Source organism: Bombus vancouverensis, chromosome 3 (assembly GCF_051014615.1).
Source record: "Bombus vancouverensis nearcticus chromosome 3, iyBomVanc1_principal, whole genome shotgun sequence".
Taxonomy (NCBI): Eukaryota; Metazoa; Arthropoda; class Insecta; order Hymenoptera; family Apidae; genus Bombus; species Bombus vancouverensis.
The window spans coordinates 14,309,639-14,336,865 of record NC_134913.1 but is presented as its reverse complement, the minus strand read 5'-3'; the positions used below and the strand labels follow the sequence as shown (position 1 = coordinate 14,336,865).

General features: G+C 30.9%; 8 protein-coding genes and 1 non-coding gene across 15 annotated transcripts; 5 read left to right on the top strand and 4 right to left on the bottom strand.

The window, feature by feature from the left end:
• Positions 1-316: 316 nt before the first annotated feature.
• On the top strand, positions 317-4,344 carry FLASH (FLICE-associated huge protein). The gene is made up of 3 exons (XM_033328591.2): positions 317-676; positions 801-994; positions 1,063-4,344. Exons 1-3 carry the CDS (start codon positions 614-616, stop codon positions 3,896-3,898), a joined length of 3,093 nt encoding a protein of 1,030 aa, XP_033184482.1. The 5' UTR covers positions 317-613; the 3' UTR covers positions 3,899-4,344.
• Positions 4,345-4,491: 147 nt separating this feature from the next.
• On the top strand, positions 4,492-9,208 carry LOC117154006 (putative acetylcholine receptor chaperone). Of its 2 annotated transcripts, none has more exons than XM_076617099.1 (4): positions 4,492-4,849; positions 6,439-6,577; positions 6,739-6,845; positions 6,934-9,208. In XM_076617099.1, exons 1-4 carry the CDS (start codon positions 4,793-4,795, stop codon positions 7,045-7,047), a joined length of 417 nt encoding a protein of 138 aa, XP_076473214.1. In that variant the 5' UTR covers positions 4,492-4,792; the 3' UTR covers positions 7,048-9,208. The 2 variants fall into 2 exon arrangements, with proteins under 2 accessions (XP_076473214.1, XP_033184507.1); XM_033328616.2 differs by lacking the exon at positions 4,492-4,849 and adding an exon at positions 4,866-5,308.
• Vta1 (vesicle trafficking 1) lies at positions 8,376-10,411 on the bottom strand. Its single transcript, XM_033328609.2, has 5 exons — positions 10,262-10,411; positions 9,757-9,986; positions 9,229-9,663; positions 8,860-9,027; positions 8,376-8,670 (listed from the first exon to the last, which is right to left on the bottom strand). The coding sequence occupies exons 2-5, from the start codon at positions 9,863-9,865 to the stop codon at positions 8,519-8,521; spliced, it is 864 nt and encodes a 287-aa protein (XP_033184500.1). The 5' UTR covers positions 9,866-9,986; positions 10,262-10,411; the 3' UTR covers positions 8,376-8,518.
• Positions 8,722-8,832, top strand: LOC117154366 (U6 spliceosomal RNA). Its single transcript, XR_004463757.1, has one exon. It is a non-coding gene; the product is annotated as a U6 spliceosomal RNA (small nuclear RNA).
• Positions 10,412-10,679: 268 nt separating the features above from the next.
• On the top strand, positions 10,680-11,995 carry mRpL46 (mitochondrial ribosomal protein L46). The gene is made up of 4 exons (XM_033328614.2): positions 10,680-10,890; positions 11,021-11,368; positions 11,445-11,587; positions 11,670-11,995. The coding sequence occupies exons 1-4, from the start codon at positions 10,830-10,832 to the stop codon at positions 11,940-11,942; spliced, it is 825 nt and encodes a 274-aa protein (XP_033184505.1). The 5' UTR covers positions 10,680-10,829; the 3' UTR covers positions 11,943-11,995.
• A 137-nt stretch (positions 11,996-12,132) lies between these two features.
• LOC117154003 (18S rRNA (guanine-N(7))-methyltransferase) lies at positions 12,133-13,893 on the bottom strand. Its single transcript, XM_076617097.1, has 6 exons — positions 13,707-13,893; positions 13,385-13,620; positions 13,282-13,319; positions 13,019-13,197; positions 12,510-12,936; positions 12,133-12,417 (listed from the first exon to the last, which is right to left on the bottom strand). Exons 2-6 carry the CDS (start codon positions 13,421-13,423, stop codon positions 12,273-12,275), a joined length of 828 nt encoding a protein of 275 aa, XP_076473212.1. The 5' UTR covers positions 13,424-13,620; positions 13,707-13,893; the 3' UTR covers positions 12,133-12,272.
• A 415-nt stretch (positions 13,894-14,308) lies between these two features.
• Gapvd1 (GTPase activating protein and VPS9 domains 1) lies at positions 14,309-22,869 on the bottom strand. Of its 3 annotated transcripts, XM_076617075.1 has the most exons (17): positions 22,358-22,601; positions 22,151-22,221; positions 21,850-22,048; positions 20,415-21,759; positions 19,823-20,013; positions 19,256-19,415; positions 19,014-19,187; positions 18,778-18,939; positions 18,419-18,686; positions 18,198-18,295; positions 17,676-18,112; positions 16,996-17,491; positions 16,616-16,851; positions 16,258-16,514; positions 15,953-16,164; positions 15,473-15,858; positions 14,309-15,362 (listed from the first exon to the last, which is right to left on the bottom strand). In XM_076617075.1, the coding sequence occupies exons 3-17, from the start codon at positions 21,979-21,981 to the stop codon at positions 15,231-15,233; spliced, it is 4,686 nt and encodes a 1,561-aa protein (XP_076473190.1). In that variant the 5' UTR covers positions 21,982-22,048; positions 22,151-22,221; positions 22,358-22,601; the 3' UTR covers positions 14,309-15,230. The 3 variants fall into 3 exon arrangements, with proteins under 3 accessions (XP_076473190.1, XP_076473189.1, XP_033184479.1); XM_076617074.1 differs by lacking the exons at positions 22,151-22,221; positions 22,358-22,601 and adding an exon at positions 22,774-22,869; XM_033328588.2 differs by lacking the exon at positions 22,358-22,601 and having other exon boundaries at positions 18,207-18,295.
• A 118-nt stretch (positions 22,870-22,987) lies between these two features.
• Positions 22,988-27,014, top strand: LOC117153995 (sec1 family domain-containing protein 2). Of its 4 annotated transcripts, none has more exons than XM_033328595.2 (11): positions 22,988-23,124; positions 23,202-23,458; positions 23,558-23,800; positions 23,883-24,152; positions 24,237-24,422; positions 24,513-24,770; positions 24,843-24,971; positions 25,047-25,278; positions 25,340-25,448; positions 25,553-25,702; positions 25,797-27,014. In XM_033328595.2, the coding sequence occupies exons 2-11, from the start codon at positions 23,258-23,260 to the stop codon at positions 26,002-26,004; spliced, it is 1,986 nt and encodes a 661-aa protein (XP_033184486.1). In that variant the 5' UTR covers positions 22,988-23,124; positions 23,202-23,257; the 3' UTR covers positions 26,005-27,014. The 4 variants fall into 4 exon arrangements, with proteins under 4 accessions (XP_033184486.1, XP_076473195.1, XP_076473194.1 ...); XM_076617080.1 differs by having other exon boundaries at positions 23,014-23,124; positions 23,209-23,458; XM_076617079.1 differs by lacking the exon at positions 22,988-23,124 and having other exon boundaries at positions 23,142-23,458.
• Xrcc2 (X-ray repair cross complementing 2) lies at positions 25,663-26,849 on the bottom strand. The gene has a single exon (XM_033328615.2). It carries the CDS (start codon positions 26,847-26,849, stop codon positions 26,055-26,057), a length of 795 nt encoding a protein of 264 aa, XP_033184506.1. The 3' UTR covers positions 25,663-26,054.
• Positions 27,015-27,227: the final 213 nt, after the last annotated feature.

Sequence of the window (27,227 nt, the reverse complement as noted above, 5' to 3'; positions counted from 1 at the left end):
TTATAAAAGATATATTGAGATGAAATTCAACGTAACAAATCTTATAAGACATCCCAAATAGCTTTTTTAATTAGCTATTTTTCAAATTTCCCATGGTTGTAACTTTGCACTTAATAATTGTTTCACAAAATCGTTTTTGTCTATTGACAATGAGAATATAAAATAATTGTGTGAAACTACAATACTTTAATATTAGAAAACATTGTAATTTGGTCGATATTATAGTATTTAATAAATCATATAACAACAAATGAATAACGCAACAACAGATGTAAATATTGCAAATGTATTTTACGTTTTATTGGTTCGATTCATCTTCGATCATGTTTTATAACTTTTATATGCACTGATCGTGCTGAAAAACAGATATTAAGACGGTATTAATTGAAGTTCACTGTTCACTATTCGCTAATGTCGACACTAACATATCTCACAATGATCAAGAAATATAAGAAGATACAGATGAGATACGTGTCCTTCAGTGGACATCACATTAAATACATGTATATGTAAGATCCACCTCGTGACGCGACTGATAAAAATGGAGAAATTATATCAATAATAGAATATGTGTTTTCAATCAAAATTTTTATTATAGAAATCAGTAATAAGCATGGAGGATGATATCGATATTTATGAAGATTTGCCAGATTTTGGAACAGAGTTCCATCAAAACGTAAGTATTACAAAATATAATCTGGTTGCACTTTATGGTTAGGTTAAGTTATACGTTATTATTCTTATATCGTATAAAGTACGGTGAATATAAACAACAAATTTTATATATTATACTATTTCAGTTTGTGTCAAATAACGGAGAAAATATTGTGGAGGAACAAGTAAATTTGAAAAAACAGATTGCAGAACTCACAACAAAATTAGAGAATTTTCAAAAGGTTAATAAAAATTTGGAAAGTAATTTATTTTCATTATTGAAAACTGCAAAAGCAGAAATTGCACGGAAGGATAAGATGATAGATGAGTTAAGAAAAAAGTGAGTAGATTTAACTAATAATTTCCTAACATTTTAAAAATATATTCTACATGATATAATTATTACAGATTAGATGATATAACATTCAGAAGAAACATGTATTCTAAAACAAATGACTGTGTCAATCATAAATCTAATGTTTGTGAAACTGTAGTAAATATATATCACAAACCAACTGATATTTGTCTTCCTGCTGATGAAAATGGTAATGAAACGTTGGTAGCAGACAGTTTATATAGTCAAAGCAAGGATCAACAAAATAAGTCTACCTTAGTTCCAATCACTGTCTTTGGTGAACGACTGCTAAAAAGAATGATAGATGAACAGAATTTAGAAAAGAAAGATAAACAATCGAATAAGTTAAGTAGCACTGATAATGATGATAAAACCAGTAAAGGATATGTAGTTGAAAGTGACAAAGAAAATGGTTTCTTAAGCGACATTAACTATTGTAATATAAAAGAAATTCAGTCTCCCGCAATTACGCAATATAAAGGAGGCGAACATGTAAAAAGTCCTTTAACAGACTCAAGAAGTACAATAAAAGATCTTCAATCAAACAATAAAAACGAGATGAATTCTATATTTCAGCGAAAGCCAATATTTACCAATAGTACAACTCATACAGGGAAGAGAGCAAGTGAAGAAACAAGTAGGCACGCTCATGTGAAACGAATAAAATCTAGTGAAGTAGAACATTGCTTTGAAACAACAAAAAAAGAAATAGATAACATCTCTGAATCTAAGGAGAAATCCATGCTCCTTCTGTATACCAACTCCACTCATTCTAAAGAAAAAGAGCATAACATAAAAAGTTTAGAATACACTCGCAATTCGAACACAGATCTAAAGAAACATGGATACTTGGTTGACGATGCAAATAGAGAAGATGAGAAAAAAGATACGAAAAATAAGAGGAACCTATTATGTGATAGAAGAAATATTAATGAACATCCCTCGAAACGACGCAACAAGCCTGCCCAAAGTGCAACGTCTATTTTAGATAAAAAAGAAATAAGTTATCGTTGTACCGAGATTTTTGACAGAGACAATTATCGATCCAATCATAGTGAACATCGTAGTCATAGAGATAAGCAAAGAGAATATTATCGCATGGACGATCATCGATCACGTGTGAGATCAACACCGTATACAAAGTCAAACCGGGAAGACAAATACGGAAGAAATCAATATAGCAAGCAAAGCATTTACGATGAGAAGTTTGAGAAACGTTATAATTTTCGAAGCACCGGTGCGACAGACAAGTCCAAAATCTCTAAGAAAGATTCCAGCAATGTCCGCGGAACGAAGCATTCTACTGTTGATCGAATTTCAGCGAGTCAGAAATTGGATGATATAAAAAAAACTCAAAATTATTACAACGAACACGAGTCACGAAAAATACGGCTAAAGAATGTTGATAAATCGATTAAACGATACGATGAAGATAAACACGATGAACATAGCAAATGTTCATATCGTAAGATCAATGCAGAAAATCTGATCGAGCATCCAAAATATTCTCAAGTTTCAAGAGGAATTAATAGAAAAGATGTTGAAATTACACAAACAGGAAATGAGTTGGAAATTGACGATGAATTACGGAAATATGCCAAAGAAGAATTAAAAAATTCATTCATAGATTTGGAAGATGGTGAAATTTCAAATAGTTCAAATAGTTCAAATAATAGTTCACTTAAAGATGCGGACGATAAATGCGAAGGATCGAAAGATCGGCAAGATACCGGTAAAGAACTACCGGAAGATCTTCCTTCCACGGTAAATAATACGTCGATAAAGAATTCGATATACAATACTGTGAGAAATGAAACGGTGGAGAAATTAAAAATACCTTCCGATACTTTACAAACAATTCCAATCTCAGATACCAACATCACATGTATTCCAGACAACGAAAGTCACAAAAGTAAAGAGAGTATTGAAAGCGTAGAAAACGTGGAGAACATTGAAAAATTTATTCGCGATTATGCATCCACGTGCGATAAAATGCTGGAGAACATATCGAGAGCGTCGAATACCATTCACATTTCCAATGACTCGCAATTAAAATCAACGAAAAAGGAAGAACAAACAGATGCGCTAAATGCTTCACCAAAAAAAATTATTTCGTTCAGTGAAAATCATCAAACGGATAAAAACGTTATCGATGCCGTCACGTCAAACGAAAACAATGTCGCCAAGGATGACTATACTGCAGAGCAAATGACCTCTTTGAAAGATGCAAAAGAAGATTGTGTCATATTACAAACAAATGACAGCACTGAATTAAATTCCTCTGAATTAACGAAAAATAATTGTTTGTCAAACGACAAAATGGAACAAATATCGGATCGGTCAAAAGCTCAGGATAAATTGTTGGAGAACACCCTAATAAAAAACTCTGTTATTTCCGAAACGTCTAAAGGGACGGAATTCAAGCAACAAAATAATGATACTAGCATGAGTACCGCTGATCTTACCAATGATGATATTAGGAATAATTACGATAATTCCAATAATCGTGATGAAGGCAAGATTAATCGAAATAGTTCCAAAGATGTGACGAAGATAATGAAAGACGAGTGTGAAAATATAAATGTTATAACGGGAATAACGCGAGAAAGAGAATGTAGTAAATATGCAGGAAAAACAGAAGAGATAGAATTAAAGGAATGTAAAAAACCATTAATAAAAGGTACAAACGACGACAGAAGCACGAAAATTTCGTCGATGAATGTTCAAGGGAAGATTGTTGTGTTCGCGCGTCGCAAGAAGCCAGTTTGTTTAGCAAACAGTAATGCAAACATGACTGTTCTCATAAATAACAAACATAATCATAGTGTCGATTTATCCATTACAAATATTGTAAAAACAAATGGCCATGGTATGGCAAACACGAGTTGATCAATCATTAAAGTTACAAATAAATAATAATAACAGCAGTAATATTCAAAAGTAATAATGATAATGTTAATGAGCATTGATCATTATTACTCATTTATTATTCTTACCATTATGATGATAATATTAATAATGAGTTGAACAGTACATTCATATATTGAGGAATGTGATCCTTTCAAAATAGAAATACACAATGCGATTACTCGAAATGTTTACATTTACAAAAAATTAATCAATACACAAAAGTAGCGTCATTATTATCAGAGAGAATGCTATATAAACTTTTGTAAATAATACATAAAAAATATAATGTACATGAAATAACAATTTTCGCTTCTAAATGGGTGTTTTATATTTTTACGATATACTGATGTACATTCTAATGTAAAGCATAGGATTTTTTGTCGAACAATGTTAATTAAAATAAATTTCAATCAAATTGCCTTTTACCTTTGATTTTTCAATGTAATTTACAAATTCGATAATACGAATTGATGCATTTGCAAAATTCAGAGCGATAGACTGTCACACTAGCGAGATTAGCGAAGACTAGGCGAGAGAAAATATATGCAACACTGGTTTCTTTCGTCAATAAATCGTACGATATTTTATCTATTTTATCAAAAGAATACGTTTCGTTATTCTAATTCGTGTCATTGCACCCTGCTCAAACTGTAATTGGGATCTGTGAAAAGACAACAGAGATTGCATATTATAAAGGCACGAGAGGTACTAGTTAAAATTACAATAGCCTATGACGATTATACGACGTGTCTCTAGAAAGACCACCACCAATTACATTGTAAGAAAGAGGGTAACGGCGACGCAGTGGGTCGCGATACGATACGGCGAGACGCGACGCGTCACGACGCACTGCGTCCTAGTATCGCACACGTTATGCGCTGTCGCAGTCGGAATAGGCCAAATCAAACCGAAAGAGAAAGAAAAGAACAAGTATGAACATTGCTACTATATCGTGTACATACATAGTATCTAATTAGTACTAAGTACGACTCGAATAATTGTTTGAAACACTATCGTTGAACGAATGTATTTATAAACTCTGTAGGTATGTATAGTTGAAAGAAAAATAGGAGAAAGGCAAAAAAGAGAAAAAATAAAAAGGAAAAAAAGAAAAAAGGAAAAACAGAAGAAAAAACAGAAAAAGACAGTTTACCGAGATTGCACGAGTCGCGCGTAACGAATTCGCGGCTACGAGTCATTCGTCCAGTCTAGATTCCGAATCGATTCCTCCGTACGTCTAACACGTTCGTGTCGCTAACGGTGTTCAGCTGACGAATTATGGGCTCGATCGTCCTAAAGTCTCTCTCAGTTCTTCTTGGGATATTCTTCGTTTTCGTCGGTACTATGAAGCTGACTTCTCATATTAGTAAGGATCTTCATAAGGACTTGGTGAGCAGTTGCTCTATAATTATGTAACAATTCACCCTACTCTCATGTTCAATTGACATTCAATCGGGCTTTTCACCCTCGTCTAACATTCATTTTTGTTTTTCATTTGTCTTTGAAATATCACTCTTTGTTATTTTTATTCTCAGTGATCGTTGTATCATGTAAAACATTCTTATTTTCACCTTTTTCCTTCTGGTGTGTCTAGCTTTCGTCTGTTAGACGCACCGCGTGTTAACTATGCGTTGTTATGACAGCCTGTCAACTTTATCAATCATTCCTTCTATACCCTCCGTTCTTTTTAACATTTACTCCTTTTTTATTTTCTAATGACAATTGATATTTCGTTCTCTATTTAGATATCCAAAATATATAACAATAGACTGTTTAGTTTCTGCAATTTTTATGTATCAAATAAGAAATACACGTGTTTTTATACATCTACGAATATTTCTTATCTTTCCTCTTTTTTTCACGTTTTATGTTTCTTTATATAGATATTTGTTTATCCTTTCCATTTTTGTTGGTTTCCTATTTCTTACACAATTTTTTAAAATTTCAACAAAAATACAGAAAATTTTCAACAGAAAATACAATGAAAAATAAGCAAAGAAAATTAAGGAAAAATATGAATCTATAATAGTTTTTGTGTACAAATTCGGAAACGAAATAAGAGGGACGAAGGAAGAGCTTCAGATTTTATCAAAAAATCTAGTCAAATACCCGTTATTAATAAGTGTTTATTTCATATCGTTATTTAAGTTTCCTTCGCTTCTGTATTCCTGATAAAGAGATAAAATAAATTAATATTGTGAAAGTTCGGGTATCCGAAATTTTTTTGAAATGTGATGAAAATTGAATTTAATTCGCTCACTTCGATGAATCTCGTTAGAAGATTATTTTCGTCCCTCGTTGTTACCCAATGTCCAAAGTTATAGTAAACTATCAACCAACCGCTTGGTGACGCGCCAAAAATATTGCTTCAAGTGCCAGCATATGTTTACTAGGTTGAAATTGTGACAATTTTCTTCATAAGAACGTTTCGTTCTTTTCTCAACCCGACTCGTTCCTCCACCACCATTTCTGTGTTCGTTACATGAATTAATTAGTTGATTTTTTTATCATGTTCACAGAGAAAAGAATATGTGAAATACGCAAAGGTATTTCCACTGTCCGGTACACTGGACTTTAAAGTACCAAGTAAATGGTACAGAAGAGTTGTCGGATCGCTTGAAATTATTTGCGGACTCGCAATGGCTATAGTTCCAAGTCGTAAGAGAACATTTTTTTTTATATAATTAAAATATTTCGTTCCGCTTTCCTTTAAAATACACGAATTAGCTGCATACGCTAGCATTAGGGTAACTTTTCCTGTTGGAAACATTACCTCAACTACGTATTATCTGCTTTGTTTTCTTCTCGATTTCTTTCAGACAAAATAAAAAATGCATCGAACGCGATATTACTGTTATTGATGTTAATGGCTGTGTACTCTCACTACATGGTGAATGACAAGTTTGAAAGGATTGCGCCAGCACTGGTAAGATTAAAATAAAATTTATAAAAGAAATCGATATATTAAACAGAACAGATACTTATAAAAATATAACTATATATTTGCTTTTTAGGTATTTTTTTTCATGCTAACAGGCCGACTAGTAATAGATTGGCAACTTAGACGAGAGGACACGCAACCGGTAACGGCGAATGGTGTAGATGATAAAAGTAAAAAACAAGATTGAATTCAAGATTCTTATATGTATTCGCACGATTAAGACTTTGGTTATCAAGTCAGTTATCGCCTACGTACCACGTAATAATCACGATGAAATAATTTTCCATACACGCAGCAAAGAAGTATTTCGTTCGATCTTTAATTCCTTATGCTCCGCGATATTAATTTTGTGTGTATGGTTTCTTACGTCTCATATCAAATGCTCTCTTTCAAAGTTATGCTTCAATCCTATTACGTTTCATCACGAGCTACTTTTTCGTGCTGACAGCACTCGAATTTGTTCAAAGCATTCTAAATCTCGAGTACCTCGAGAGCTATGAATTTCTATCATTATTAGTCAACATTATAAGAATTTAATCAACGGCAAAGAATCATGAAATACTAGCTCAAGCACAAGGTATTAACTGCCAATTGAATCAATGTGTTCTCCTTGATATCGTATTAAGATGTAAATGCCCTTAGACGATAACTAAAAGAATATCGTTGCAGTGTAATGCACATGCGTGTTTTCTTCGCATCCATACTTTTACTTTTTTTTTTAAAGAAAAAAAACACGTATTTTCACAAGAGCGACTAAAAATGTACAAATTAAAAATTACTCGTACAAACAGTTTAAGCAATACGAACGCACTTCCTATTATCAGCGATTAAAACTAAACCACTATCGTAAGATGTATAATTTTTTATTTAATTAAAGATGGTTTGCTGATATCTCTTTTTTTTTATAAGAAAAAAATGTATTTGTTTTTTAAAATATTAAATTTACAATCGACAGAGATAATTGAATTAAATAAAGATACCTACGAGGTAATATGAAAATTAAAATAGCGAAGAAACACGTGGTAAAGCACACTCACTTGTATGTACAATAATACTTTTATTACAAAGTATTAAAGTATTAATTACGTGAAATGGTACAGAAACCATTTATGAATCTGGCGCACCCACACATTTACCCACACGCGCGCGCGTGCGCGCATTCGCACAGACACACACAAAACTAAGTCAGTTTAGACATTTGACTACAATAGAAAAGAAATTCATTTTCATTGTAATTCTCATTTTACTAAGATCCATTCTGAACTTTTAATTATCTTTTTTTATGTGAAAATCTTCTTTATAGGTTCACTAATGTATAATAATTTGTTTTGTGATATTAAAATTTGACGATATATATATATATATACATATATGTATATTTGAAACTACAATATCAATCATTACAATAATACAAGTTTAAATAATAATATCGATTTTATACGCCTCTACAAAACAAATTTATATTTCAAAAATATGTTTAATTTGGTGTGGCTGTAATAATGTGAACAATTCAAATAAATAACTTATCATTTTTACTTTTGCATTAATTAAATCATAAATATTCGTATCTACTTTATTGTTTAGAAGCAATAAAATTTATCATTTATCAGATTAGATGAAATAATCCATTTCATCAACATTTTCAAGCTTAGTTTTGATCATTCAAGTTCTTGACCAGTGGTTAAGAGATGTAAAGCCTTTCGAAGATTCAATACAGTTGTAGGCACATCGTCGTAATTTAAAGCACTTCCAGCCCATTTAATAAATTTTTGTGCTTTGCCAATTTGCTCCACTGACAATTCAACTCCACCTGTTAAATATGTACAGATAACAAGCGCAAATACGTAATAACATAATATTGGTACTTGATTCAGCGGTACATATATGTACCAAAATTGGAATGATACAAAGAAGATTAGCATGGCCCCTGTGCAAGGCTGACATGCGAAGTCGTGAAGCGTTCAATACAATTTAGTTGAATTACTTTCTTTCAATATACCTTCTGTTTCCATAAGAGTTTTGCAATCTTTATTGCCAGAAGACCATTTGTCGATATTGTCTTTAATTGTTGTACCATGTACTGCGTCAGGCGGGTTAGTATTACGGGTACCAACTAATTCATCTGCGTTTGATGTATCATCTTCTTTTGCCTCTGTTATTAGTGAATCTGTAATGAAAAAGATGAAATAGAGCAAAATGATAGAATTTTGTTGTTGTATTAAAATATAAGCCTTTGTTGTTACACAAAGAAATAAATATATTACATAATTATATGCAAACATACATATGCATATGTATCTATATATGTACATATTTTTTCTGAATATAAAGTGCATATGTATATACTATTATTTATAGTTTTCTTTACCTTCTTCCATATTTTTATTCAAATCATCATTCTCATTACCCTCTTGCATGGGTCCTGGAATTGGTGTTTCACCATTCTTCAGGCAGTTGTGAATATATGCAGCCTTCCATTTGGCATATTTCCTATTTTGTATAGCTTCTTCAGTTAACTCTCCAAACACAGTTAATACATCATAAAGTAATCCAGCTGTAAAAAAGCTTTTTACTACGTTCTTTTCAAAATTAGCAGCTCTGTCATTTTTATCTGCATAAAGAAATAGCTTCAATGCCCAATTCTCTAAATGAGCCTGGGCAGCTACATCATTTGTAATAGCTTCATTATCGTGTAATTTCTTTTTAGTTTTTTCTAACCAATCCATTAATTCCATTAAAAAATTTGTTTCTTTTGCAGTTTTGGTTGATAATTTGAATCCTGTTTGGAAGGCATACACCCGACCTGTGACAAAAATTCATAATTCCGCTTTTAAAATGATTTTTACTTGTAACAATTATTCTTTATACGCAATTTAAATTGAAACTAAATACATACACCAATAACCAACAACAGGATCTCGTTGGTCATGCTGTGATGCTATCTTTAGATACTGCTGTATATTTTTCAAAGGTAATGGTATTTCTGGTAAATCTGGTCCAATCATGATGATCTTTATTTTATGTAAATTATGCTTTTATTTTTTGTCTTTTATTTCAAAATCCTTACGATATGGATTGTATACGTCCTTTAAGACATATATTCAACTTATACCAGATCAACATCAACTTCATGTGAAAAGAGAAAGGAATATTTATGTTATTATCAATCATGTAAATAAATCAGCTAGTGCTCATATTATCGTTATAATATTAATCATAATATATATATTAATAATATATTATAATTAATATTATATTAGGTAAAATACTATATTTTTTAAGCCTGATATTCGTTCATAGTCGTTTATATAAAGAATCAGGAGTCATTAAAATAAGAATAATAACAATAATAGAATGATAATAAGCGGATTTTTTGTTTCAAGTAAATCTGGACAACTTACTTCTTGATTCTGTGGTGATAGTTTATTGTAAAATGCAGTAATATTTATCAATTCTTTTCATACGTTACATTGTAAAATTGATTGATATCATATCGCGTAATAGTGTTCATAAAATAGTGCTCAAGTCAATACTTGGAAGAAGAAGTTATGACAATAACATGAAAGAATTCACTTGATGTATATATGTTGTTTATTTTTATCACTATATTAAAACAAATGTCAAACTTTCACTTTTGTGAATAGGGATATGCTTATGTATATCTCTAATTTCTATGCTTTTGTACCGTGTTGTTTTTGTTAAAGAAAGTCCTTTGAATAATATCGGATTGCCAATGAAATTAGGAAAATCATGAGAATGCGACATAAGTTATAATAGCTATGGTATCAGCTGGTATTGTGATCACTGTATCAATTACTTTATAATCTAAAAATCGTAGTTGCCGGTAATGCAACATTACTACATATATATAGTTTTGTGAAAGTTTCTACTACTATTTGTTATTTATTTATCTTTATTTTTTAATTAAAAAATATACTTTTAACTTTTCTTTTCTCAAAGTATGGAATAATGATGTTTAGAAGAATTTTAACATTACGCACATCGAATGGTTTACCTTTTTTAACACCAGGTAATTTTAATGTATTTTAATTTATTATAGCTGTATTTATTATTTAAAATGTTTTTTATAAATTGATCGAATATATTTTATTGTCGTACAATCTTATTAAGCCATCCTTTAAAGAAAACCTTTGACATAGGTATCTCATCAACATCTAAGGTTATATCTCGAACATTATCAGAGCAAGAAGACATAGACGTTGTAGAAAAATGGGATTTATTAAGTGCTGTTTGCTTAGAACGTCATCCAGTAATTACAAAACCCATGTTAGATATAGAAGCAAGATACCAAAACATGCTACAACAGAAAGAATATGAAAACAGTATGATATCAGACTTTGAAATACGAAAACAAAAGGACAAAAGTCAGAGAACACAGGCATCTGCTGGAAAAACAGATAATATTATTTCTAAGGAAACAATACAAGACATTGAAGATTCTTGGGAAGAAGAATTCAAAAACTTTAAATTTGCTTCAAGAATAAGTGGTATGTATCTATGTATGATTTTATTTTTCTAAATGGTAATTATAATACCTTCTACATTCAACTTCTGTAATTATAGAAGTTGAAGAAGATAATGCAGTTGTATCACTGAAACGCAAGCTAGATAAAAATTTAATGTTATTAGTAGAACAAAAAGTTGGCAATTCTAATTTCTGGATTCCTCCACAAAGTATAAGAAGACATAGAGAAACTATGATACAAGTAAGAACTACATGACTTTTATTTTTGTTTTACAATCTTTTTTATGTAAATACCAACAAAATATTTGTTTCTACCACTTCAGACTGCATATAGAACTGTACAAGAATTGTGCGGAAATAACATCAAAGTACAATTTTATGGCAATGCGCCAATTGGATTTTATCAATATAAGTATCCTAGAAATATACAAGAGAAAGGCCAAAATGGAGCAAAAATTTTCTACTTTTTAGCAAAATATATAAGTGGAGATATTTCTCCCAATGTAAAGCACTGTTGGTTAGATAGAGAAGAACTTAAAAAAGCTTTACACCCTGATGTTCGCAGAAGTATGGCTAAATTCTTATTACCTGATTAAATTACTGTACAATATAAGGTAGACAATTTTTAAATACATATATAGAACAAGGAGCGTTGTTTGTCTTTATACAATATTCAAATGGTAAATTTTAATTCTTTTACAATATCTATATATTTCTATTATTCTCTTATAATATTTTTCTTCTAATGTATAAATGTTGACAATGTAGAAGACAAAAGATCTGAAAGAGGTTTAGTTCTTTCTTTTTATTATGAACAATTCCTTTTTGAAAAACAAAGTCAAATATGCCTGTGCCTGTTTAGTAAATAAATGCTTATTCTCTCAAACTAGAAATTCAGAAATGAATGAGGACCAGACTAGTGTTTGTCAAAATCTCCCGCATCTTCTCCTTCCAGTATATTTTGAATCTTCTGGAACTTTCCTTCCTTGTTTTCGACGTCTTTCTTTCTTTTCAATAATCCACTCTTTACTATTCTTCAGATATTTGCCTTTGGTTTTTTTCACCCGTTCCCTGAAGAAACAAAGAGATCAAATTAAATAACTATAATAAAATTAGAAACTGGGCAATAATTTAACATAAATCAAAGCAATGTGGAACTTAACCTTCTAGATGTGTAAGAGACATTTGAGTTAAGTTCATTCACACCTAAAGCTTGTGGAAGAACAGAAGGTCCACCTGTCATTAAAACTAAAAAGTATTTTTTTGCTTTAGTACTATTTGGAAAATCTATAATCACGCCTCCATAAAAGCCTGCTTTTGTTGCTTGTGTTGTAATTAATTCAATTTGTTCGCTATTTTCAGGGTAAAATTGAAACACAGCTCTAGCTGATCTCGACAAACATGAAAACAAGGTAGAAAAAAATTTATATAATCGTCTTGATGGATCATGTGAATTTTTATCTGCGTTACATAACCATTGTAACGCAGAAATACTAATTGCTCCATCAAAACATCCTGCTTTAAATGGCATTCCTTGGCCCATATCTCCTAAAATTAAATCTCCATCTACTTCTCTTTCTAATGCTACACCTGTTGGATACATGTAATGAAAATAGTTAAAATTAAACAAAATATTATCTTATTGAAAGTATACAATTTTCGATATACTTGCCAAGCATTGCTGAAGATATATCGATTCCTATCCATACATGTTCATTTTCCTCGATTACACTGCCACTTAAACCAGAACCACAACCAATATCTAAGAGTAAAGAAGTCTTATCTTTTGGTAATAGAAGAAGTTCTATGGCCCGTCTACACATTTGATTTTGTATATCTATCATTCGAGAACTATGGAGAACAAGTTTTCAAATATATTTGTTTAAAGTCAAAGGCTATAATAATTAAAAAATATACCATTATTAGAGATCTTACTTTTGCGTATATTTTTGAGCTTCTAACTCATTGTAGAACTGCAATAAAAAAGAAGACAGATAAAAACATCACTGTCACAATCAATTTAAATGTTTATTCTTACCAGTTCAGGTGGTGCTAGATGTTCTGGACGTCTCGACATTTTATATTCTTATTTAATTATTTTTCGCTATTTTAAATTATTGTTATTATTACTTCAAACCATATGTCTCACATCATATTACTGTATTTTCATGTGCATGTGTATATAGTACGTTTTTGAATGATCTAATTGGTTAGCATTAACAAAATTATTTTATTTAAATTTAACCTTTATTTTTACAACATTTACAGTAACCTCTGCAATAGATTTCTTTTTAAATTACGATATATAACATTATAATATAATAAAAAGAAATTTCAATATAATCTATTTCATTTCGTACCTAACCTTAAATTCGCTGCTAATGTATGTAAAATACAAGTAACTCATATTATAAATATATCTACTCTAGTTAAACTATCATATCTAATCATAAACATTATTAGAATAGATGTTTGACCGACACCATAGAATCATGGAACACTATAACCATCTAGCGGCGGCAGATGGATAAGAAGACAGATTGATTCCCAATGAGGAGTCGAACTCCGGTCTCCTGTGTAACAAATAGGGATACTGACCGCTGTACAATTGAGGAGTTATATAATACCTCTATAATAAAATTTAAAAATTAAATTTCTTGATGTACAAGGCAAATTCTTGAACTATTCAGGAATTAAATTAAAGCTTACTGAATATATTGGAAAATATTTTAATTTATACGATACAATATGCAAAAGAAGAGAAAAAGAAAAAATGAAAAAGTTTTAATTATCACAAAGAACTATTTAAAAGAATTGGTTTTTGAATCATTATAATTTCTATCTATTACTTTTAAACGTAATTATTTTATTCTAATTTGTAAAAATAGTATGACATGTTAGCACAGACATACAAAAAACCAGGTTTTGTAAGTATCTTATCTATAATATTACTAAACACGACTAATAAAAATTACTTGTATTTACATACATACATATGTATATGGTGTCTATTATTTAACTGAGTTAATATAGTGTTAGTTTAGAAAGTAATATCAGCAATGGGTTTAGAATTTTGTGTTTAAACAAATGCAATATGAATTCCTTCCCTATATAGGCTTATCTTTTGATTAAAATTGATATTTTATATATTAAATGAATTTTGTTTTTGATAGTTTATTCTAGAGAAATCATTGAAAGATAGATGCATCTCCTAAGATAAAAAAACAATATACAATATGTTTACTATAGTGGCTTGTTATTGATAGTTTTAAAAAGGAATAACTAGAATCATTTTTGTGCTTAGAAATCATTGTTATATATAATGTGAAAACAAAAAAAATTGAAAATAATGATATTAGTAATATCAATACTGATTGCAATGTACAATGCCATACTGTAAGATTATGAATGTTGACAGTAATAACGACAACAATTATTATTATTATTATTATTATTATTATTATTATTATTACATATTAATAATATAAATAATAATAACGACGATGATGATGATGATGGCAATGATGATAGTGACGATAATAATAATAATTGATATTTGAAATTAATTAAGATAAATGTGACAATGAGAGTGGTGCTAGTAATGTTGGTAAGGACAGCAAGATTAACAGAAATATCTGATAGATATACAATAGAAATAATAATAGTAGAAGCAATTTTAACAAAAATAATAGACAGCAATAACAATAAAGCTATTGAAAAGGACGAGAATAACAATTTCACAAGAAATGATATGAAGATTGATATTACGACTATAATAACGTGATAGTAATAATAAAAATTATTGAAAAGATATGACAGCGACAATGAAAATTATGATACACTATTTCTACATGTTCCGGCGATAACTTGTTATTAAGTGCAACTTAATCCATAGTCTTTATAAATTCAATCGCGGAACAAAATTGCGTCCACCAATATTGTTCTTCTCCTCCTAATCGATTCCCATAGAAACTATCCACATATTGTATAGTGGAAAGCAAGGACGGTGGGTTAGTCTGAAAATATAATCGAAGAAACTATTACTATCCTTAGTGTCAAATATTAACAACCAACTTGTATATACACATACAAGTTGAAAAGAAAGAAAGTGGAATGAAACACTTGCTTTAATGATAACGTAGACTAATACAGGAATTAGATCATCGGCTGCGGGTACTCCCCTCTCGGTTGCCATCGAAAGCAAGTTCATGATGGTGGTAGCACAACGAAAGACACATTGCAACTTATCTCTAGGTGTCTTATATGCTGATATCACAGCTAATTCCGCTTGAGCCCATGGCCAGGGACATTCGTAATGGTATATTTTAGGAATTCGTAAATCCTTGTGGTTCGGTGTTACAACATTGGCCAGTTTTTTAATATGATCATGAAGTAATTGGTCCCTATAAACGTCACCATCTCCATTTGGATAAAGCGCGTTGTGGTAAACACGTGCCATTACAGTCCTTTCAACTACAACTCTTGCCAAATTTAGTTGATTTTCGCAAGCACCTATATTGACAGTGCAATCATTTACAAACAACCATAGTAATTAATATATTATATCAAGTTGTTTGTAAACTCGAATTAATTAACATTTACTCACACTGCCAAATTGAATCATTGTCTATTTTTGCATTAAGTTTACTTAGAAAGCTATCGACCAAGTCTTGTTTTTCATCTGCTAATGTTAACTTTTTAAATTCATCACAAAAACGTAGTAAAAGGGATTCTTTTTTTTCTAAAAAACCTTTCACGCAAGCAGATACAAGATGATTATTGACAGCATCTCGATCACATTTCACTCTAATACATAATCTACAATTGTGTAAAGATATTAACATTGCTTTGAATATTATTAAAGAAATTAAGAAATTAATAATATTAAAGAAAAAAGGTCGGTAACTATACCTATCCAAGTGAGCCAATGTAGAGAGTAATCCTTGACGACATCTAATCAAATACGCAATATAAGGAGATCGTTTTTGGTAATCTTCGCGCAACGATTTAAATAATTTTCTACACCCGTCGTCGTTAAATAATCTAACGCAACGTAGTGTTTCGTGTAAATGCGCTATCAACGCTCTGTCTTGTAAATTGATAGCTTCTGCCAACTGCAACTGCAGGAAGGCGACTAATTCATTTTCTTTTTGCGACCAATAATTCCGCTGTAACAAATAAATTGTTATTTTTTTTCTGTTAGCATTATGACGTTCAGTTTCAATCTCAATTTGTAAGAAACATTTAATACGATTACAAGCTTTAGCACCTCGGATGCAGCACTCCAAGGAATATGTTGGAGATCAGCGGTACTAAGTACCATTCGCAATTTTCTTTTTGCATCAGCAAATGCGTAGGAAAGCTCAATGTTATTCGGATCTATAAGAAGCCTTTCATCCTCGGTAGGTTCTTTCGTACGAGACTGATTACTTTCTACAGATACTTCCGTATCGCTTGCTGCACTCGGTTTCCTCCTGTATTTAGCTAAGATATCGTCCGTACTATCTAGAAAATTTTTAAATAATTTTCATTACCTTGAAATTAACGTTTCTTCCCTTGTGTCTATGTTTTTCCCTCATTTTTATTTTTTTTAGTTTTGCCTTTACAACGATTATTACAATGCAAAATGTTAAAGAAAGCAATATTTACCACCGCTCGGGTTACCGGCTGATGACACATCTTCTGACATTATTCTACGTAATCTATGTCGTCCTATGTCAATATTATCGCCGATGGCTTCTCGATCGTAACATCTGCCGATATCGTCTGTGCCACGAATCGCCTTACCCCGTCGATTTCGCAGAGACATTTTCAGTTTTCCAAAAAAACTTCTTTTATTTTTCTGATCATCGTCCAACAATTCCTTGTCTCCGCGTTCCGCAGTCATATCGAAGCTAATACTTTTTGGTATGGCTCCACTGGATACGGTTGGTTTCGGACAGTCATTGATCGTCATATCGCAACTCTCATTCATTGCTCCCATTGATATTGGCAACTCCGAACTTGTAGTTTTTATTCGTGTGTCAGAACCAGAACTACTGCTGGATGCCAAGCTCCCGGTACTTAATCCAACAACACCGTCCGGGCCATTTTCGTTAACAGTTTCGTCAACCGAACTGACTAAGCTACTTTCTAATTCCTGCGACTAAAACACGCTTCGAAAATTAACTATACCGTAACTATTAAACAACCAGTCGAATGCTATATAAAAACGTGCAATTGCATCGAAGAAACCAAAGATAATATAATAATAACAATAATAATAATAGTAAGAATAAAATAGTAGTAGCACTAAGAACAACAATAACAATAATTTAGAAAAAACAAACCTCTAATTTTATGTTGGTATTGTGCGATTTTTCTGTGCTCGACAATGTGGGCGGTGATATATGATTGGCTAATAATAAAGCTGGTGCAACTGCTGCTACACTGATACGATTATGAGTCGAAGAAGTTTGTTCCATTTGACTTTTTCCATTCTCAATGTGAAGTTTGTCTATGAGATGGACTAATCTGTCCTCGCATATGGATTTATCATAATTTGTTGAGCTACCGTCAATGCTGTTGGCATTTTTGTCGACATATTCTGTCACGCTTGATTGATAATCAGACCTGCTTGCATTTTGTCCAGTTACATTTAAGGACGATGCCGAGAGAGAGTTTGTTGGTGAAAGAACAACAGTTGTAGGAAATTGCATATTTTCCTGGCTCATCGATATCGATCGAAGATTCGTTGTTGACACACATTCGGTTGTTGTAACATTTTCTAAACATTAAGGACTCATATAAGTGCTAGGAATTGAATATAAAATAAGAATATCAAGTAATAAGATGTGTTTGAAATTATTAACTGTTCTTACGAGGAATTGCTTGTATCATGGTTTTTTCGGTTATTTCGGCTTCGCTACGAGATTCAACTTCGATTTCGGATCTTGCGGTATCATCAGATCTAAAATATGACAATAATTAATGCATCATCTACTTTTTCTGTATTTTCCTCATCTTTCTTTTTCTTTTATATTGTTTTATTATTTCTCCATTGTCTCCTTTTTCTATTATCTATATAGCATACCTTGCAACGCTAGCAGTATCGTCGGTATCGACCTCTGTCAATCTTTCAGAATCACTAGCTAATACATCGGTACTCCATGCTTCCGATGCAGTTTCGCTAACATCTAGTACGGCTTGTGGTACTGATTCTGACGTTGTTGGTAAAACTGGAGGAGTTTGCTCAGACGAATGGGGATACAATACTTTCTCTTGTTGCTCGATTATTTCGCTATCGGAAGCCAGAACATCAGTTGACCAGGTATCAGATACCATCGAAACAGTTTCATCTCCTGAAAATGTACGAGTGCAAACGTTAAAATAAAAGATGTATAAACATATTGTGTATTCATAGGAAATTATTTCTTTTTATTTCTTAAATACCTTCAATCAATTTTTTAATTTCAAATTTACAGAACTTGTCATCTATTTCGCATCGACTTTGTTTGGTCGGTATATTCGACGGAGGTAAATCTAATTGTCGAGTTTCACCCACTGTCCGTCCTTCATCTCCTTCGGTAATTTGAGATGACGGGGTGTCACGACCTAGATTCAATTGTCAAATGATCCAATACGATTCTCGTTACTCTTACACTTAAATAAAATTTATTTAACAAAACCTGATATATTAGGCGTTCCTCGTCCTGATACACTAGCAGATACCATATCTGAGAGATTATCATTTTGATCTTCCGTTTCCAATTCAAGCGAGGAAGCGACACTGTGGTTTGATGCAGCTTCTGATACCGCTTCTAAATTATCCGAAGTATTTCCGATAAAACCATCGAATAAAACTAATAACATTCAATGTTAATGATTATCCTTTATAAAGTACAAATACTAACTTCTAATATTTTAATACCTTCATCATGAGATAGCGAAAATCTTGTCTTTTTTTCTTGACTTTCTGTACGTTCAACACCACAATTGTTTTGTCTGTCATGCACATTGGATATGTCATCAGAAAGATTTAGATTAACCGAACCATTATCTATATTGGATTGAAGTTCTGTGCATAACACCTATCATATATATAAAAAACAGAAAAAGTAATCATTTGACAAACAGTTGATTATCGTTTAGTTAAATATCGGTTAACTGTTTGAGTCCCAGGAGTCATTGAAAAAACAGGGTCGATAAATCCCGAACAGCGCGATAGCGCTTGTCTTAATCGATTGCGAAGAAAATCAAGCGGCGCAATAGCGCTCGTTATAATTGTTACTTTATGAAATACATATATATTATTATATATACGTACTATTAGTTTATAAATATTTAAAGTTTTGTTCAATAAAAATTATTGAGAAGATAACAATGAAATACAAAATACCGTCAGTCGTCCGTAGCGTTCAAATGTAGTGGGACACAAAATCGAAACAGCGCGATCGCGCTGCTTGGGTCTCAGACGGTTAAAAAAACTAATGTATACCTTTTGTTCACTAAGAAGTCCTACGAATTCTCCTGTATTTGGTCCAAATGGAATTACAAGAACATCTTGAGGATTTTTATCAACAGATTCTTCTTCAGGGGTTGAAGTGCCATTCAATTCATCTACCCCGTCATTAGTCGTATTAGACGAGTATGATGACGATGATGATACTCGAATTCCTCGACCCTTTCCTAGAGAAATCAAAGTTTAATATCCCTTCTTTTGGTAAATACGACTTCTTTATTTATCTTTCACTTTATCCTTAAATACTGAATTATACACGCGTAAGAACGCGTAACTTTGTACGTACTTTATTTCTTTAATGAATGATTTACGTTAAAGATATTTATTTAAAGATTATACTTGGAAATTTCTCATTTAAAAAAAAATGCAATGAATCCTATGAAGAATGCTAAATATATATTTGCATGTACATTCGAAAGACAAGTTTAATTTTAGGATATCAAATAAAATACATTTAATATCAGCATTTCGCGATATAAATCGTGAAGTATGAGACGATTCTGAATTTCGTCATTGGACTAAAAGAGAAAAGATGAAACGAAGGAATAAAACTAATGATTGGACATACCTTTTCCTAATAAACCTCCCTTCTTGTTGGTAGTTTCAACAGAAGCATTGTTCGCCAATTTATTAGTAGTTAAGGAACCGGAAGGTAACTGAGAGAGCATATCAATCAATTGTTTCTTTTCAAACGCAGCGGACCGTGAAGCGTTTTCTACCGTAGTTTCTTTAGCTATAGTTTGCAGAAACGTAATTAATGTATTCAATTCCGTTTCTGTAAATAAAGCAGCGGAGCGAGAAAGACCTCGAAGTTTATTATTATCGATGATATTAGGCTCGTCCTCGAGTTCTTCTGCACCGTCCACCATCGCATCTATTATAGAAGAAACGGAATCCTTATCGAACTTCTTGTATAGATCAAATGTTTTGCTGTCAACAGCCTGGTATTTCATTAAGGAAAGCATTTGCAAAATTTGTCCAACTTGCATGAGATTGAATCGGGCAATGTAGCTAATAGGCGCATCAGTGATACCATATGGCTCTGGATTTACTATTGCAGGACATATGAAATATGTAAAAACCAAATCAGTGCACATTGCATGTACCTCTTTTGAATCAACATTCCCACTTTTTCCCAAAAGTCCTGCCATCTGTCTAACCAACCAACATACACTACTTGGAAAACAATGCATATTTTCTCGTATACTGATTATAAATCTTTGTGTAATGTGGAATAGAGAATTAATTGTCCAGAGTCTATAACGTTGTAGCTTTATTTCATACTCTGCAGTACCTTCCTTGCCAAATTTCTTTAATCTTTCAGATGGAGGAAATCTTATGGGTGCTTTATCTGGGTCAATATCAAGAAACATTTCATCTTCCATTAATAACTGTACAATAGGGTTATGTAAAGCAGCAGTTAAGAAAAACTTTGCTGAAAATAGACTCTCATGAAAAACTGAATAAAACCTAGAGAAAGCACATGTGCTGTGTCTGAGTAATCTCCGAGGATTATCAGATGGTACAATTTGTAGCAGCATTAGATGTTTCAGTAACTTTAAAACCAAAATTTTATCCTCTGGTAATAAACAACTACCATATAAACCAGCTGCTAATGATTGGACTATAGTTTGCACAGAGTCTGGTAGTAATTTGTCCCCCTCAACTAAACATGATGCAATTAGCTTTGGAGACTTTCTAAGAGCACCTAAGAATTCCCCATATGACAAACATGTCTGATAACGTAAATACTTGTACACATCGACAAAATTTGAATTTTCCAATGTATTTGCTCTTTGACAACAAGATGCTGGTGTACAGTATGGTTTAGACATTATCAACTGATTAAGATTAACTCTTTGCTGCGCTGTAATCCATGCTTGTTGTGCTAAATTGGATGATGCATATAACACCTAAAAAAATCCAAACAATTCTTTGTTTAAATGTCATAAACCATTTCCATATTTTTATTTATTTGTTACCAAAAATTAACTATTACATACCTTTTCATTGAGTATTTGTAAATTTTGTTGTTCCGAAGTAACAAACAGGCGTTCTTGACGCAAATGATTGGCTAATTCGATTATATCCCATTGCAATGTTCCCAGGGATTCTACACTATTTGCCGATGACATTACTAAGCATACCCAGGAGAACAATGAGTATCGTGAAATAATTTTCAAAATCTTCCCTCCTTAGATTCTAGATATTAATGGTTACTAATGTATCAAAGCTTCTTACATACTTGTCAAATGTATCATTTTAACATACTGTACTGCACTTGATTTAATAAAAAAACTATACCTGTATATAATGATAAATAAGATGTTGTTTTTATTTTCTTTGTTTAACGGAAAGTAAAATATTTAGATAAACTAGAAGAAAATAAATGATTGTTAGAAAATATAAGAAAAGAATCTCAACTAATCGCGTCGATTTAAATTCTTTTTTAAAACGACGATGGCTTAAATTCTTTTATTCGATTAAGTTATTCTTAAAACCGGTAGTTACGCGTTGCTTGCAGAATTAAGGTTTTTTACTGTTGTCCTTTTTATCTCGAAACAATATTCGCACCGACGCACAATCATTTTCCTTTATAGGTTAGAATTTTCTTCGACAAATGGCTGTACCTGTACTTTAAATCGAAATCTAAATCTTCGTATGATTGTTCGATTACTCGACAATGATTTGAATGTTGAACTAATGACCGATTTTTCTATTTTAAAAAATAAATGTTTTACTTTTAAACAAAACTTTGTTTAATATGTAAACGGACTTAAATAAAATCGCTTTTTCAAATATATATATTTTCTGTTTTATTTAAATTATGTATTAAATTTCTTGCATAAGATGAATTTGAGCAGTTAAAATTTTCAATTTTATAATTTATATAAATAAAAGAATATGCATTCTTTTTTTTGTCTTACTTTCTTTTTCTTCGTTCAAATTTCATATTTAAATTCTATTATAGATTATAAGTAGTAGCTGATGGTGATAAAGCAATAAATAATATAAAATAAAAGACGTCCTTTATGGTCCAAGTTCAACATATGTACGTATATGCAACGCAAACAAGACCGCGTGCGCACGCATATGAAGAGTAGGTGTGAATACGTATGCATGTCAATATCTGTACATACTGTTTGATATATGTATATCTTTTTGTACGATACTGTATAATATATAATATAGAAATTAGGTTAACTAAGTACTTTTTTCGACTAACTTGCTTCATTGCAGCTTCGTTATTATGTACTAATATATATAATCATATACACGTATGTGTTATTTGTATACATAATAGAGTATCAATATTAAGATTTGGAGAAAAGTTGATTTGTATATCATTAAACAGGTTATAGATAATGAGAAATCAAGGAAGTGATCGCTACTGAAATTTTGAAAAGAAAAATGACAGAAATTATTTTAGAAATTAAAAAACTTATCTCTGAATATTGGAAAAATATTTTTGCAGAAGTATGTGATGCAGTAGTTTATGTAGATCACTGTGCAATTGAATGTTTGCATTGGTACACAGCTGGTAAAGGCTATCTAGCATTAAAAGATGCTGGAGCAGTTGCAGTTTATGAGTTTGGCATGTATCATTTTCGAGTAGGTATATATATTTATAGGATTGTGAGATTTAAAAGAAGTAGAAAATGAAGTTTTAAAAAGATGAAAGACATTAAATCCATTTCTTGTCATTTTTAGTATGTCGAAGTAAAAGATACTAAAAAAGCTGTTATTATATCAACATCTGGTGATCCAGCATTTTATCAACGAACAATTAAAATGATTCTGGCAAAGAATACCTTCCAGAACTGTATTGTGTACTGCAGTGTACCTTGTGACACTATCAACCATTTGGGAACATTATCTGCTGAAGAAAAATTAGATTACAATAAATTAAAGAAAGACATTAAGGTTTGGATGACTTCAGGAAATCTTTCTCAAGTTGGTTAATCAATTATTTATTTTGTCTTCAAACTTGTTCCAAATTTATTTCAATTATAACTAAGACAAGCTTAATTTGTAGGAACCTGTTGTTGACATTATCTATGTACCGATTTTTATTGCCCTTTTAAATAAGGATTTATTTGTAACACCTCCTTTTGGAGATTTAATGCCATCTCTGGACACAAATATTCCAAAAGATACATTTGTTAAATTGAATTTCTTAGCATATTCATTTTATAATCTATTTGATAGTATAGGAGCTAAATTAGATATTTATTCACTTGGAAATTTAAGTGATCATCTTGCAAAGAATTTAGAAGATTATATGTCTAGTATTAATCATAAAAGTGTGAGTAGTAGAAAGTAAGGCACTGAAAAAATAAATTAAGATAAGTTAATGAAAAATAAATTTTACTTATTGTTGTTTCTATAGCATTTATCTGAAACTTCAGAAATAGGAGTCTCTCTTATTTTGATTGACAGAACATTAGATCTTTGTACACCTACTAGTAACAATATGGAATCTTTCCTTGCAAAAATATTACGTACGTTTCCTCATTTACCTCATCATGATAACGATGTAGCCATTAATATGTCACTTCTATTTGGGAGTGTAACGGTACAAATAAGTATATAGTTGTTCATATAACTGTTTTTGTTAATTTATGTGGATGGTGAATAATAGATTATTTTTTTTATGGGTTTCAAGGAAGTGTTAAAATCATATGAAATACCAGGTTGTTTAGCAAGTATGGAAGATGAGATGATGGATCTTCTTATTTCACAAAAAGGAAAAAAGTTGTTAAATACAGTTAACCAATTTTTAAATGATATAACTTTAACAAAAGGTAGTCCAAAATTAAGAACACCAACAAGGATTTCTGGTCATAGCTTAGAAAAACTTCTTAGCAAAATTCAATCCACAAACAATATTGATTCTATGACAATTCATACAGAAAAACTTCAGGTAATTTTCAATTTTCATTTCTTCGAACAATGGACAAATCCTAGAGCTACTTCTTTTCACTTCGAAATATAGTGTATTTTAGCAATAATCAAAGCATCTATATCGCAAAAAGCTGATCAAATTGAGCTACTTACTAGCTTAGAAAAGTTAGCTTTGCAAAATCTTTCTGTGAGTCGAGAATCCTCGAGTATACTCGTACAGGTAAACCTTTTTTTTAATTTCATTTTTACGACGATATGTGTCTACTTAATAAATATAAATTAAAAAATTTTTTAGTTGAGTAATATTATACGAACGCGAATTCACAGGGGACTTGATGTTGAAAACTTATTAGCACTATTGATACATGTTTACTCACTTGCGGGAACGCAGATTCGATTTTCTACACAACAAGAACGCCGATTAGAAGAGTCAATTGCGGATGCAATTTTTGAAGATTTCCAAATTTTAAAAGAAAGTCCTTTGATGAATACAAAATCAGCCTATCAGCGTAATTTATTACTACTAGGTACATATTATTTGAGATACATTCTTCTTAAAATATTTTAAAATTGTATTTGTTATTTTAGGTGGAGACGATGTTGCTGTAGCGCAAGAAACATCATGTAACATTGCAGCACGTATTCTCGATACTCTGAGATTAATCGCGGAACAACGTTTAATACTGCAAGATTATAGGTAAAACCTCTACATGAAAATTTTTCTTTTTTAATTAATCTCTTAATAATTAACATTATCTATTTTGAACAAAATTATATTAATAACGAAATAATTATTTGCAGATCTTGTATGTTGAAGCCAAGCCCTCAAGAATCAACTCGATACATTAGTATATTAGAACAAGTTACAAAGGATATATTTAGTGTAGACATAAGTCGAGAACTACGAGATCTTCATAAAAAATCATCTTCATTTATTTCAGCTGGCTTTAAGTAAAAATTCTTCATTTGAAATAATTCATATGAATGAAATTTCTTAAAATATGATATTAAATATTAAGAATTTATAAATCTTCTTCCATTGCAGTTTAATTTTAGGGGGTAAAACAAAACGTCATCCTCGAGACAATCCCTATATTTTAATATACGTTGTTGGAGGCATTACTGCAGAAGAGGCAAAAGTAATTCAAGAAGTAGTATCTGCACATAGTAACGAAAAATCACCACATATAATATTAGCAGGATCTAGATTATTAAACCCTTTGGATATAGTGGATAAAATATTCTTTTCTTAATTATTTTTTTTTTGTAGATATAATAGAAAAATTTGTAAATGTAATAGAATTCATCCTTCTCTTTCATCTATCTTCCATTTTATACCATTGGATAAAATGGAATAATGTATTTTCCTAATAATTTGTATTGTTTCTAATGTACATAAAAAATTTGTCGAATTACACACCTTGCACAATTGTATTTTATAATCTATATTATTTGTAAGATAATTTCTTTTGTTATGTATACTTTCACATAATTTGGTATATATAGTTGCTACATTAAATCGAGTTGTTTGTAGTTTGATAATTTTTAACAATTTCTTTATATATGTATCAATTGTAGTAATATTATCTTCACAGTCTTGCCAATAATATGCTGTTATGCTGTCAATAGCAAGAAGTGCAATTTTGGTGTTATCAAGGAATATGTCATCCAGTGTATGTAATGTTAAAGAAAATTGTTCATTATTGTAACAATCAATGATATGCAAGTTGCGCAAAGAATCTTTAATAATAGTTGTCTTATCAAACTCTGTATCAATTGCTTCAGAAAATGATATATTGGCTGTATTTACGATACTGCTCATTAATTCAACCAATTTTGAAGTTTGAAAATGATGATCAGTATTTATCAAAATAGCTGAAGCATTGCAGCCTTTGATTGCATAATTATTTGGTAAGATACACCTTGCAAGCATTTGAGATAAAAGAAAAGTCTTACCAGATGATCGTTCTCCACCAATTTCTATAATATCTGTGTTCTGAGGACCTTCAGAGAACAAAGTATCTTCGAGCCCATGTAAGCTCGGTTTTTCATTTAACCTTGTGAGCAATTCTGCTCCAGATTCAATCTGTGGTTGCATAGGTTTTATTTCTAATACTTTCCTTTATTTAATATATGTGTGTGGGTCAATCTTTATTTCTTTGTTATTTAAAATATCATTTAAATTACTGTAATATTTTTATTTTACAACATTTTACTTTTTACTATCAAGTTACTATCAATATTTCTCTTTTACATATTCTGTCTGTAAGAAACGTGAATATCATATACATATATATTACATTTGTATAGTATTGTATATATATAAAACTTTAAATAAGATATATGTATATATTGTAATGTTACAATATATATTATTTAAAAAAATTAATAAAAAATTAAAATAAATAATGCGTAAAAATAATAAAAGATAATGAAACAAAAGCTTTGGTCTTACAAAAATGATTGCAAATTAATC